The 14,955-nt window shown below is 47.5% G+C and overlaps 1 protein-coding gene across 2 annotated transcripts in view; it reads left to right on the plus strand.

Moving 5' to 3' along the window:
* VAT1L (vesicle amine transport 1 like) overlaps positions 1 to 14,955 on the plus strand; it is a 164,953-nt gene that overhangs the window by 89,363 nt on the left and 60,635 nt on the right. For both annotated transcript variants that reach the window (XM_059876991.1, NM_001046624.2), the window contains exon 7: positions 903 to 1,097. In XM_059876991.1, the coding sequence (XP_059732974.1) occupies positions 903 to 1,097 (195 nt within the window). The remainder of the gene's footprint in view (positions 1 to 902; positions 1,098 to 14,955) is intronic.

The following is a 14,955-nucleotide window of genomic DNA, read 5'->3' on the forward strand; positions in this document are numbered from 1 at the left end:
CCCCTGGGTTGGGAAGATCCCAGAGTAGGAAATACTCCAGTAACCCACTCCAGCATTCTTGCCTAGAAAATTCCATGGACAGAGGAGGCTGGCGGGCTGTAGTTCAAGGGGTAGTAAAGGGTTGGACCCGAGTGAGCACACACACACTGGCTTCTTCCCAGTAGATGCCAGTTCATTCCCTGCCTTGAGTCATCACAACAAAAAAAAATCCCAAACATTTACCAAATGTCCTTTGGGAGGGGGGAGGGTAAAACTGCCCTTAGCTGAGACCCACCAATTTAGTCCCAACGCTCTGGCTTCATCACTCCATCATGCTGTTCCTTCTTCCTCCGTTATGCTTCTCTTCTCTTTTTTATCTGGTGTTTTCCAACCCTGTCCACCCGCCCCCCCCCCCCCCCACCCAGCCTTGCTGCTGTGCCCTGCAAGGAAAGCTGCTTCCACAGGCACCCCACCGCACCCACACCTCGCTTGGACTTCTCTGCCACTCTGCTCCCTTCACCAGCCCATCACCACCACCACCACCATCCACTAAGCCAAGTGCTTTAGGCTAAACTCTCCCAGGAAACCTCAGAGGCAGTATCCTGCCACATCCCATCACTGAGAAAAATGAAGCCTGGAGAGTAACTGGGAGCAGATTGTCAGGCAGGATCCAGCTCCAGATCACGATTCCAACTGTGTGACTCAGCAGTCTGGTCACATGTGGCCTAGGAGCTGTCTTCGTAAAGGGCTCTCCCCGATCTAGATCCTGAGCATCTTCGAAGCATCACTGTGCACTCATGGCAGCGCCCAGCATAGGAGGCACTTACAAAAATACACCAGCCAGAGGTACCTCCTGGCCAACGGGAATCCCCCCAGCCTGCCCAGCACTGACTCCTTGTCACCCACACCTTCTCTCTTTCCAGTGGTGGCAAGTCGAGAAGGTGAACCCCATCAAGCTATATGAAGAGAACAAAGTCATCGCAGGGTTTTCCCTTCTAAACCTGCTCTTCAAACAGGGCCGTGCTGGCCTCATTCGGGGAGTGGTGGACAAGCTCATTGCACTCTACAACCAGAAGAAGATCAAGCCCGTGGTGGACTCTCTATGGGCCCTGGAGGAGGTAAGGATGATGTTTCCCCCAGCAGATAGTCTTTTCCTTTTAATTCTGGCAGATTTGGGTAGCCAGATCCAATCTTTTATTAAGGGATTCTTACCACCACCACCACCCCCCACCAGGCTTGTTTGTTTTAAATGAGGATCCTAAATGTCATTGTCCTAGAGTGTGGAGTGCTATGAATGTAAGATATACTTCAAGTTTCATAGTGGTTCTTAAACCACGTGTGTCAATTTGCCTCTTGTGCCATGAACCTTTCCCAGTAGGTCACTGAACTTTGATGGGTATGTAGGATTCGCCTTGACTCCAAGAGAGCGTGTACCTTGTTGCAACATCAATTACATCCTCACTTGCGGGTATATGAGACCGAGGTCAGAGCAGACAATGACTCAGAGCTGAAATAATTTGTGTGCCAAGCCTGGGTGCTTGGATCCCCTTCCAGACGTCGTTAACTTCACCCTGGGCACTGTAATTATTCATGAATTGCTAGATCTAGTGTTTGAGTCTTTTTATTAACTGATCTGCTGAAGTTCTAGTATTTGAAAGCATTCCTTGATTACACAAAACAAGAACTCCTCAAATACTGAAGTGTGAACTGGCTGCAGTGGTTCAGGGGAGATGGGCTAGGAGGAAGGAGTGTCTAGAAAATTCTTCAGGACAGGAGTGGTTTTGGATATTTGGGAAGTCAGTCATGGGAGCTACCCGTGAGGAAGAAACGAAGAAATGTGTTCTAGGCTTCAAGAGACATTTCATTAAGAAATCTTCCTTGGTCCGGATGTCACGAGCTTGGCTTCAGGCAGCCAAGAAGCCCTTGGAAAATACTGTGAAAGATGTGGGCTTGTGTTCTTTTGTTTGTTTGGTTGGTTTTTGCATATAGCATGAATGAATGTCTTGTATTTTGAGGAATCATGGACACTTATGAAAAATCTAACAAATATAAAATATTCTTTGGGACAAACAGTAGCCGTCATCCTGGCATGAAACTTGGTGCTGTTTGCCTAATGGACTAGGTTGGCCAAAATCCAATGGCTTTCCTGAGCACAGAAATCCCTCCCACCCAAAATATTTTTGTAGGAATCACCATGTAATCAAATAGGGCCAGTCCTGGATCCGTGGATCAAGCCTATATATGCCTCCTTGACACAGCAATATCATAAATGGTGCTTTAAAAACCCAGCCACCAAAACCCCTTCTCTTTTAGGGTAAAAGAAATATGTGTTTATTATAAGAAACTCCTAAATTACCCAAAGACATAGGAAAAAATAAACTGAAAATCTACATTCCAGAGATGGGTAACACTGTTAATATTCTGGTTTACTTCCTTCCAGTCTTTTTTCTTCTGCCCGTGTTCACTGTAATTCCATTGATTGCTAAGTCAAATCAGATAATCATACGTTTCCTCTGCTGTGTAAGTTCCAAGATGGTTAGCCTACGGTTATATTTTTCTTGAAAATGTTTTAATTTAATGGGTCAGACATCTGTGTCGTATTCACTGTGGCCTCTCATTGGAAGAGGAAAGGGCTAGACTGTAGAATGGCTGGTCTCAGAGGTCGGGGAGAAGGGTAAACCTGGGCTAGTGGAGACCAGGTATAAGAGATTAACTTGACCATGGAGCAAAGAAGAGACTTCAGCTTACTTTCCAGAAGGGATCCAACAAATCTGGTAGCATTGAAGTGAGGCTTACAATTGAAGAGGGGTCTGGTTGATCCAGTGGGTCCTTGGTCTGGTATTGGAAATCATTCCTTGCTTACAATGCTCTTGAATCAGCAAATGTGAACTGAATAACAATTGCATGCCCAACACTATGCATTGTTGGGGGTCACAGTGGCAAGCAGATGGCCAAGGTCCCTCAGCTTCAAGCTCACTTTCAGAGCGGTGGGGCAGAAGAACTCAAGTGACACCTTTAGACATGACATGTTTGCACCTTGTTTTATGTCCCTGGATATGTTCCAGTGTCTCCTAGTTTATAGTCTATGGGAAATTGAATAGAATCTGTATCCTACTGTTGTGTGAAAATTGTATAAATCTGAATTATGTTGAATTGGTTCATAGTGCTTTTCAGGTCTACTATATCCTTCAACTTTTCTATATATTCATTCTATTAATTTTTGAGAGTTTGATATTGAAACACCAACTAAAAATATTAATTTATCTCCTTAAAAAATAATTGTAATGTATAGTGGAACTAAATGTAACCTTGCTCCATATTTTCCAAGTCTCCTGTAAATGTGTTATCACACTTTCATAATTTAAAAAATAACCACCTGCCCCCCCAAAAAAGAAAAACCCAAGTGAACAAAATTAAGTAGGGTGTTCTCCAACTGCATTAAGTTCTGGAAGGAATAAACTACGGTATATGTTGGCAAGTAAGTGGCAGTGGGGGGAGAAGTTTCTACAAAGCAGTCTTTCCAGCCTTTTAAAATTACTGTCCCATATGGAGTTTTTTTTTTTTAATACTTTTTTCTTAATTAACCTCCTCTGTGAAACTTTAGTCCCACAGATATACCATCTACCTACCTACCCATCTATCATCTATCTATGTCCTGTATGTATATTTGTGCTTTACACATATTAAAAGTGTAAGACTTTTTAAAAAATCCACCAGGAACCAATTCTCACCCCTCTGGGGGTGGTTTTGCTCCCACTAAACCAATAGCTCCCTGCCCCCACTGCCAGCTATGACAACAAAAACTGTTTCCAGCCATTGCCAAATGTTCCCCAGGAGGGATAGGGAGAAGGCAAAACCTTCCCTAGTTGAGAACCACCACTTTATATGAAGCTGTATTGAGGCTTCCCTGGTGGCTCAGTGGTAAAGAATTCACCTATCAATGCAGGAGATTCAGGTTTGAACCCTGCTCAAAGATCCCATATGCCTCGGTGCAAATAAGCCCTTGCACCACAACTATTGAGCCTGTGCTCTAGAGTCCAGGAGCTGCAACCACTGAAGCCCGTGTGCCCTAGAGTCTGTGTTCCACAACAAGAGAAACCACTGAAATGAGAAGTCTGAGTACCACACTTAGAGAAAAGCCCGTGCAACAGTGAAGAACCAGCATAGCCAAAAATAACTAATGAATTTGATTTGATTAAAAAAAATCAAAGACGTCATATTGGTTAAGACAGGCACCAGGAAAGCAAAGGAATTACAGCCCCTGCAGCAGGCTAGTCATTCACAGAGTGGGGAGGGGCAGCTGCCCTGTTTGCTAACAAAAGCACCCACAGTCACTCATCAGCAACACCCACCAACGTTTTGATGGTCTCTTCAGCAGTATTTACAGACAGCATTTTAGAAGCTGCACTTGGGCCAAGCTTGGCTATTTATCAAGCCCACACAGCTCTTCTGGGCTTGAAGAGAACAGAGCATGCTTATTACTTGCAAACCTCTGAAGGATGACTACAGTGAGTCTCCCCCATCCCCTTTGGTAAATAAGTTTACAAAATTACTTCTCAGGCCAGCTCTATAACTTCATCTATGGGACAGAAAGCCCATAGAGATTAAAAGAAAATTTTCTTGGGCTCTCTGAGAACTCAAACTAGAGGAATTAATAATATCAGAGATGATTAGGGTTCCTTTTTAGCCATCTATCTTCAACTTTATTGTAAATGTTATACACACCTTGGGTGATATGCTGCAGCCTCAGATTTGTCTCCAGATAATAAATGTGCAGCTGTACATAAAACTGTAAAAACAGTTCAGAGATGGGAAAGGGAGAAAAAAATACATCTGTCAATCAAGCAGCAGAGACATTATTGGGCACCTACTATGTGCTCATACTGTATTAAGATGTCACATCTACAGAAGGGATAGGTCACTTGTTCCCTGACCCTTACGTTTATGATTTAATTCCTGAGACAATTCCTAAGACCTATGAAACAGAAGAACTGCATTTTCAATTTTGGGATGTCAGTTTCAAGTGTGACTGGAATTTGAAAACAGAGGAGAATGGTGTTAAGGAAGAATGAATGTTCAGAGATGGTTTTGAGAATGAGTTAGGGCTTGGTAGAGATTAGTAGAATATAGATTCTTAGGATGATGTTGGGGTTTATAAAAGCAAAGTATTGCCCGCAGGAAGGACAGTGTGAAGACAATCAGAGAAGTGGGAATGAGTATGGGGTACTTGGGGTAGAGAAGTCTGAACAAAGCCGATGAACAGGAACAAAGAACGAGAGGAAATAAGGCCGATCTGCTCAATGGAGTCTAAATCTCGGGTTTGAACTGGCCTTGCCTTTGCTGCCAGGCTCAGACGGTAAAGCATCTGCCTACAATGCGGGAGATCCCGGTTCAATCCCTGGGTCGGGAAGATCTCCTGGAGAAAGAAAGGGCAACCCACTCCAGTATTCTTGCTTGGAAAATCCAGGCAAGATGGATTTGCAATCCTCAATGGATGGAGGAGCCTGGTAGGCTACAGTCCAGGGGGTCGCAAAGAGTCGGACACGACTGAGAGACTTCGCTTTAAAGGAGAATGAGTTGACATTCTGGGTGAGAAGATCGTTATTTAGAGACTGTGGCCTAAGGAATATGACATCATTTCATCTCTCAATTCCTGGAAGCACATCTTGGCACCAAGTATGGCACTAGAAGGACACACACCTGGAGTACACAGCTATGGCTTCTGATCACAAACGCCTTTACCTGTCTGCTATTTAATAGCACACAGAGGAAACCGTTATGAGCTGAATTGTGTACTCCCTGATATTCACACGTTAAAGCTGCAAATCCCAGTACCACAGAATATGACTGTATTTAGAGACAGGCCTTTAAAGAGATAATTAAAATGAGGCCTTTGAGTAACCCTAATACAATCCAACTGGTGTCCTTATAAGAAGAGAGATTAGGTTGAAGAGAGACATGAGGGATGTTTGCATAAAGACTAAGTGAGGACATGGTCTTAGGAAAAGATGGCCATCTGCAAGCCCAGGAAAGAGGCCCAGAATGTGTCCAACCCTACCAACACCTTGATCTTGGACTTCCAGCCTCCAGGATTTGAGAAAATACATTTCTGTTATTTAATACCACCTCCAAGTCTGCAATATTTTGTAATGGCAGCCCTAGCAAACAGATACAGGGTTACAGGAAGGTCTTGACAATTTTATAATATTCCATTAAAGATATTTTACAACATTATTTACATATAAGTCTGTGATTACACTCTAATTATGGTACCAGTAGCCACAGATAGCTATCCAAATTTAATTTAATTTAATTAAGTCAAATGAAAAATTCAGTTCCTTGGCCACATTTCAAGTGGTCAGTAGTTGCCTGTGGCTAGTGGCTACCATATTGGACCATGCAGAGATGGAAGGACATTCCCATCACTGCAGAAATTCTCCTGGAGCTGGTCTGTGAGATGATGTCATCCTCCTGTTTGAAGGTAGGAAAGGAATTTGTTTCCCTAGCAATCTGGTATGATTACCCTTAGTAAATTATGTTAATTATGCCCTTCCTTGTGTATCTCTCTTTGCCTTGGCTGTAGTGAAGTTCACTGCCCGAATGCATTCATTTGTTTGATTTGAGTGCTCCAATCTCTCATTACGGGTCCCCTGCGTTTTCCCCTTCATGTTATTAGCTGAGGCTTAATTATACATGTGTCTTTCATTCTATGACATCACGAAACCTACAAAGATAGAGGTCTGCCTAAAAGAATAAACGAAGGAAAAATAATGTGATGCTGAGTTTGATTAGGGACCCTTATCTGACACAGAGCAAGAGGTTGACATGATAAAAGGGAGATTACTGTTGAACCAGTGATAGGGAGGGTGGAATGGCTCAAGAGACAAGGATGGGTGAGGGTGTGGTTGTCGCTTTTAAAGAACTCCCAGACTTCAACTCCAATACCAGACTGGGAAGGTAAAAAAGGATGAAGCTGATTATCTGAAACAGATACCCAAGCCAAAACCAAGAAGCAAAGACTGAAGAAGAAACCACGAAAAGTCCCACTTAATTATGGCAGATGGCAGTTGGCTGGTAGAGACCTCTTTTAAAGATTTACAAGCTCCTGGGACTTCCCTGGGTGTCCAGTAGTTAAGAATCCGCCTGTCAATGCAGGGGACATGGGTTCGATCCCTGGTCTTGGAAGTCCCACGTGTGTAAGGCAACTGAGCCCGTGCACAACTACTGAGTCCGTGCGCCGAAACTACTGAAGCCCGAGTGCCCTAGAGCCTGTGCCCCAAAGCAAGAGAAGCCACCACAATGAGAAGCCCTCGCTCCACTACAGAGTACCCCCACTCGCCACAACTAGAGAAAGCCTGCGTGCAGCAACAAAGACTGCACACAGCCAAAAATAAATAAATGAAAAGATTTAGGAGCTCCTTCAGAGGCCCAGCTGGGTGTAGGGAGAGTACTTGGCAGCGTCATGTTGAAGCACGTAATGCATGCAGGTATGTCGTGTACTCATTGGTTTGGAGGATGGACTAGGGCAGGCAGGAGGTAACTGCACATTTTTACACCTGGGTGGACAAGCCCCACACAAAAGTGGAAGCTGTGGAATGGGAGAGAATGAGTGAATCCAAGTCACTGGGAAGGATGGAAAGCCGATATAAAGGACAAAGGGGATGCGAGTCTGGGAAACCAGGACTGCGGTTGCTAGCAGTGTGATTCGAGTTAGCAGTGATGGAAGCTGCTGTGAAAAAACTAACGTGCTCAGATGTGGGTTTGGTTTAAAGTGATGGTAGAACAGCAAGTGATGTCCCTGGGCAAGTCAAACGCACCTGAACTCGAGAGAAGAAGGCAGGATAATTACAACTACCACTACTGCTGACATTTCTAGAGGATTTGCTACATTCCAGGCATTGTTCTGGGGCTTCCCTGGCGGCTCAGCTGGTAAAGAATCCGCCTGCAATGCAGGAGACTTGGGCTCAATCCCTGGGCTGGGAAGATCCCCTGGAGAAGGGATAGGCTAATGCCAGTGTTCTGGCCTGGAGAATTCTATGGACTGTATACTCCATGGGGTTTTGCATGGATTAATTTATTTAAATTCTCCAAAATCCCTAAGGCTTCCCAGATGGCACAGTGGTAAAGAATCCTCCTACCAATGCAGGAGACATGTCCCTGGATCCCTGGATAGGGAATATCCCCTGGAGAAAGAAATGGCAACTCACTCCACTATTCTTGCCTGGAAAACTCTATGACAGAGGAGCCTGGTGAGCTACAGTCCATGGGGTTGCAAAAGAGTCAGACACAACTAAGCCAGAGACTGAGCATGCAAAAAGCCTAAGACCCAGCTACTATGATCTTCATCTTATAGGTTGCAAAAGTGAGGCTTTGGGGGGAGTTATCCATGTCCAAAGTCCTTGCTTACAATTGAATTTAATGGAAATTTGAACCCCAGGGAAGTCCAATGCATAGAAGTTATTGAAAAAAAAATGACTATGAATAAACTCATTGAATAAAAGAAGGAGCAAAATAATATTAGCAGACACTTATCATAGCATGTTTGTATGTGCCCAGCGGCCTGGGAAATCCCGTGGACAGCCAGGAGCCCGGCGGGCTACAGTCTAGGGGGTCGGTCACAAAGAGTCGGACACGGCTGAGTGACTAAACAAGAACAAATGTCCCCAGGAGTTCTCCAAGCAAGCACTTTCCATGAATTAACCCATTTAATCCTCACGACAACCCCAGGGGGTAGGTACTGTTACTCTTCCTGAAGCACCAATAAAGAAAGAGGGCTTAGATGAAGTAAGCTGCCCAGGCTCACAGGGCTGGTGTGCGGTGAAGCTGGCATTCAGATCATAGGCATTAGCTTCTACTGAAGAAGGAAGAGGGTAAGACCAGAACCCCATCCCCTCCCTTCACACTGCCCGTAAAAGATGAGGCATCCCAGGCAGGGGAGGGCATGGGGGCCGGTAAAGGGACCACCGTGACCATCGGCAGGTCCTTAGTGTCCAGACTGCTGACCAGTTGGGAGGTACCAAGGAAAAGCCTTTGAATCTGGCCCAGGGGTCACCGTTGACCTTTCAGAAAGCCTTTCAGTAGAATGATGTGGGCAGAAGTCTGAAGGCAGAGGGTCAGGAAGTGAATGCGTGGGTAGGATAGGCTGACAGCCAGCGTGAGCCTCCCATTTGGCAGCGAGCAGAGGAAAGGACTGGCAGAAGCCAGGAGGAGCAGGCCCACAGAAGGGCTGCTTAGCAAGTAGGTCATGGGTTCCATGGGCTCGGGGGCATTTCTGTTTAGCGAGATAAACATGTTCTAAAGTTAATGACAGTTGCACAACCCTGTGAAGATGCTAAAAACCATCGCTCTGCACCCTCTGAACCAATCGTGTGGTGTGTAAAGTGTATCTCAATACAGACACACACAGGAGGAGAGAGAGAGAGCAGGGCTGTTTAAGGATGGGGTAAGAGGACAGGAGAGAAGGGAAGGGGCTACAGTTTGGGCAGTCAGATCCCTGGCCTCGGGCCCTACTAACATCCTAGCTGCACGGCCTGATGGAACCAGACATTCAGCCTAGCCCATCCTCCCAGTTTTCAGACAAGGAAACCAAGGCCACAGAAGTAACCAGTAGGCTTGCTTTATGTCCCTTCCTTTTTTTTTTTTTTTTTTGCAGCATGTCCCCCTTTCTTTCAAGTGAAACCCTAGACCGTTTGGTTTAACATAATCAGTCCCCCATGCACAGCTTTCCAATTTCCACACGCATTCTCCCGGCATGCCCTGCTCACAGGTGTGAAAGTGGAAGTGAAGTTGCTCAGTCGTGTCCGACTCTTTGCGACACCATGGATGGAGGAGCCTACTTCCGTCCATGGGATTTTCCAGGCAAGGATACTGGAGTGGGTTGCCATTTCCTTCTCCAGGAGATCTTCCCGACCCAGGGCTTGAACCTGGGTCTCCCACATTGTAGGCAGACGCTTTACCATCTGAGCCACCAGGGAAGTCCTACCTCACAGGTTTTCTGCACCTCAAACGTGTCAGCACCATCATGCCCCCCAGCGCTGCCATGCATCTGCTCTCACCCCACTCTAGTTGTCCAGCAGATTGAGCCCCCTGCGTTAGCATCCTCATCCGTGGCAAGATGAATAACAGCCCCTTCAAGATGTCCACATCCTAATCCCCGAAGTCTTTGAGTATGCTCCCTTATGTAGCAAAGGGACCCTGCTCATGTGATGAAATTAAGGGTTTTGCAATGAGGAGACTTCCCTGGACTGTTTGGGAGAGACTGATCCCATCCCGCGAGTCCTCACGAGGGAGTCAGGGGAGTCGGAGGAGACGTGAGCAAGGAAGTGGAGCAGGGAGAGGCCATGTGATGTGGGGACACAAGCCAGGGAGGGCAGGTGGTCTCTAGAAACCGGAAAGGACAGGGAAGCCCCGGCCTCCAGAAGAAACCAGGCCCGTGGACGCCTTGGTTTCTATGCACTTGGCCGATTTCCAGCTTCTGACCTGCAGACCGTAGAAGAGTACATTTGCGTTGTGTTAAGCTGTGAGTTTGTGGTGATGTGCCAGAGCAACAATTGGAAATCAGCACACCATCCGTTCAACAGATACTTAACAGGGGCTGGGCTCTGAAAGCTGAGAGGAGCAGTCAGATAATGACACGAGCGGGAGGTGAGCCGTCGAGGGGTGCAGCTGGATGGGAGCGTGACCAGTGCACACTTTGGCCTGGAGAAAAGCCTGGAAGCTAGAGAGAGACGGAGGTGGGAGCATCCAAGCCTTGAAAAGCGTGCATTGGGTGGAACACAGAGATGGGGAGGCCAGGAAGGCAGGCCTTGGGAGAAGGTGGGGTAGGGAGAAACCCCCACCAACCGCCCAGCTCCCCATCACTCCAGCCTCCAGGACCATAGTGCTTCTTCCGAGACCCAAGTCTCTGTTGCCTCCTTGCTTTTATCCCTCCTCTTATCTCCACCTGCCATGCCCTCCCCTCTTTTTTGTCCTTCTGCATAATTCCTGCTCACCTGTCAAGACTCAGGGACACTGCTGACTCCTCTGCAAAAACACCCCTGACATCCCCTAAACTTGCCCTGACCCAGCCCCCACTTAGGAACCCTGCTTTCGGGTCCCAGGGGTTAGCCACCCTCACTGACACGCTCACAGACAGTCACCTGTGACGATAACGGTACCTTCCGTCAGTTTGGTGGAACCAAAAGGCGCTGCGCCCACAGTTGGATGGAGAGTAAGAGCTGGCAAGCTGGTATTACAGCCCCGTCGCAAGTGTGTTCCCCGTGGGGTCATGGTCTTTGCAGTCAGGGACTCTCAGACAAGGTATCAAGCAAGGATGCTCTGTGCAGAAGGTGCCTGGGGTCTCAGGCAGATTGCGTGCGCCAGTGGTGCAACCCCGGCCACTCAGGCCCTAGCCACACAGACTCATCTCCGCCAGAGGCCCCGGTGTGTTGCAGGATTAGGTTTTTTGCAGTCTGGCGCTCCCCGTTAAGAGGTCTGGGAGCTCAGCTCCGAATACACGTCTGTTGTGAAGGAAATGATTGTTCTCGCCTTCACGCCTGTTGTCTAGCTGAAAACGAGTCACAGAACTGGATTTCCTCGCGCCAGGGATGGAGTCAGTGTAGGCTGCTCTTTGCTGTGTTCTTCCAAGACCTGGATGAGATTCTGTTGCTTCCGGAGGCTGGACAGGAACACGTCTGTCTGCTTCTGCTTGCCTTCCTAGGAGGTGGGGGTCAGGGTGCTTGTCTGACTTGCAAGGTGGCATCAAAGGACTGTTTCAAACATTTTTGAGGGACCTGTCCTGATGTGTTCATCACAGATTCTGGCCTATCCGCTAGACCAGAGAAGAGGGGTAAATAACTATTCTTCAGACCAGGATCGTGTGAGCAGGAGAACAGACATTTAAACCAGGGAACGCAGGAATAAAGGTCACACCACAGCAGGTGAACACACTGCGGATGTTGATTTCAATTTCACCTTCTGAAATCCATCCTCCTCCCTAAGCACCCCTTTCCTCCACTGGAAATGGGGCTGCTACCACGTTCCCTGTAATTGCAAAGGATTTTGTGGTTCTTGTGCCATCGACGGATAGATGTTGAATCCTTGCAAACTGAAAAGCACTCTGCCAATGTTGCTCAGCCACTCAGTCATGTCCTACTCTTTGCGATCCCATGGACTGACTGCAGCACACCAGGCTTCCCTGGCCTTCACCATCTCCCAGAGCTTGCTCAAACTCATTGAGTCAGTGATGCCATCCAACCATCTCATCCTCTGTCATCCCCTTCTCCTCCTGCCTTCAATCTTTCCCAGCATCAGTGTCTTTTCTTATGAGTCAGTTCTTTGAATCAAGTGCCCAAAGTATTGGAGCTTCAGCTTCAGCATCAGTCCTTCCAAAGAATATTCAGGACTGATTTCCTTTAGGATTGACTGGTTGGATCTCCTTGCAGTCCAAGGGACTCTCAAGAGTCTTCTCCAACACCACAGTTCAAAAGCATCAATTCTTCCACGCTCAGCTTTCTTCACAGTCCAACTCTCACATCCATACATGACCACTGGAAAAACCATAGCTTTGACTATACAGACCTTTGCTGGCAAAGTAATGTCTCTGCTTTTTAATACTAGGTTTGTCTAGGTTGGTCATAGCTTTGCTTCCAAGGACCAAGTGCCTTTTAATTTCATATTATAATATGCGAGAGCAGCACCAATCAGATGGGGTAAGCTTTGGGACAGTAAATAAATGCATTGGGTTTCCTGACCCTCTTACTTCTGGCTGTTTGGCCTATAACACTTCTTTTCTCTGAGTCTCCTTTTCCTTACCTATAAAATAGGAAAAACTGGGGGCTTCCCTGGTGGTCCAGTGGTTAAGACACCCTGCTCTCACTGCATGGAGTACAGGCTTGGATACCTGGCCAAGGAACTAAGATCCTTCATGCTGCGAGGTATAGCCAAAATTTTTTAAATAAAAAAATTTTTTAATAAAATAAAATAGGAACAACTGACCCTATTTCTCAGAAGAGTTATATATTTGTTTCCTAGAGCTGGCATAACAAACTATCCCAAACTGAATAACAATAGACATTTACTGTCTCCCAGGTCCGGGGGCCAAAAGTCAGAAATCCATATGTCAACAGAATTAGTTTCCTCTGAAGGTTGTTAGGGAGGCTGTTCCAGCCTCTCACCCCATGTCTGGTGGTTTGCTAGCTGTCTTTGGCATTTCTTGGTGCGTAGAAGCATCATCATCCCTCTCCGCCTTCCTTTTCACATGGGGAGCTCTTGTGTGTGTGTGGGGGGGTCCACATTTCCCCTTCTTCTAAGGACATCGGTCATATTGGATAAGGCCCACCCTGCTCGAGGGTAAACCCTACTAATTTCATTTTCAGCGACCCTGTTTTCAGACACGGTCACATTGTGAGGCCCTAGGGGGTTAGGACTTTGAGGGCTTCCCAGTTGGTGTTAGTGGTAAAGAACCCATTTGCTAATTGCAGGAGATGTAAAAGATGCAGGTTTGATCCCTGGGCCAGGAAGATCGAATGGAGGAAGTCTTCACTCCAGTGTTCTTGCCTGGAGAACCCCATGGACAGAGGAGCCTGGTGGGCTACAAGTCCATGGGGTTGCCAAGAGTCGGACACGACTGAAGCGACTTAGCATGTATGTGAACTTGCAGGGGGTGGGAGAGGATGGGACACAATTCAATCCATAGCAAATGGTGAGTCAGACAAGATCAAACAGAAAAATATTTCGTGAACTATGAAGGGCTACAGACGTACAATTTCGCCTTGGGCTTAAAAGGGCAGGTTCCTGAATCATTCAGGTCCTCCAGTGATAACTGTGAGTTCTTGAGAAAGGTATTTCACTTCCTGAGGCCTCGCTTTCTCCATCTGTGAGATGGGGTAATAGCAGTGCCTCCTCTGTGGGGTCATTGTTGGGGCAACGCAGGTGAGCAGTACCCAGCCCCGAGTAAAAGTCAGCCTCTGTCACCATATCCAAGGGGTGGGATGGGGGCGTTCCATCTTTCTGTCCCTCAGCAGGTGAGCCCCCGGGCTGATTTCCCCCTCCATTTGCCACTGCGTGATGTAGACAGGCTAACCGGGGCCCTAGCCTCATGCTTTCCCTTCATTCCCATGGGCGCCGCTTTGAGGCACAGAAGCTCAGAGCAGCATGCATGAAAAATACATGCTGCTGTTTGGATCCTCGGAGCCTCCGCCTGTCTCGTCTCGGGTTTCTAAACTGTCAGCTTGTTGGGGGAGGCTGTGCCAGGAAAGTCATTTAATAAACTCTAAATGTGCAGCTGCGAGTCCTGGACAAGTGCAAAGTGGCAGCGGTGGGTGCAGGTGGCTGTCTGCACTGAGCACTTCACTCGCCTAGACTCCCGACTGTCCTGGAAGGAGACATGTCGCCCATTTTACAGATGGGGAGACCGAGGCTCAGAGAGAGGGCTACGTGGCCCAGACGGGGTCACACAGCGGAGAAGCGGTGGAGCCGAACCTTGACTCCCAGGCTGGCTCTGTCCTTCGTCTGATCTCACAGCCAAGGCTCAGCCCCTCCTGGAAGGGGGTGGCTACCCCAGCCCTACGTCCTGCTCACCCCAACTCCCCGACTGGATGCTTCCTGAGTCAGGGGTGAGACTGGTTTTCAAAGCCCTTGTGCATCCATCCCGAACTTCTGTGAGTGCAGACAGTTGACTCTGAACTGCAAGCCTTGGGTTTCTTCCTCTGTAAAGTGGGGCCGATGACCCTCATGCTTTCTGCTGGTGTCAAACTCTGGGGCAGCAGTAAAGCAGGTGCTGTGTACAGATGCCTCGGGGTGGGGGCTTCCTCTAACTTTTTGTTCATTTCTTCCTGTCCCCATCTCTTCCCAAACGTGTGTCATTTATATCACCTCACACGCGTTGTCAAACAGCTCTTGGGTGAGGATGGGGCCGTGGTGAACTGGCTTCAGTCATGTGATGCCCACCTTGGCCTTCTGGGGTGGGTGTTGCTCTGCCCACGTCTCAGACGAGAA

The sequence above is a fragment of the Bos taurus genome, chromosome 18, assembly GCF_002263795.3.
Source record: "Bos taurus isolate L1 Dominette 01449 registration number 42190680 breed Hereford chromosome 18, ARS-UCD2.0, whole genome shotgun sequence".
Classification (NCBI taxonomy): Eukaryota; Metazoa; Chordata; class Mammalia; order Artiodactyla; family Bovidae; genus Bos; species Bos taurus.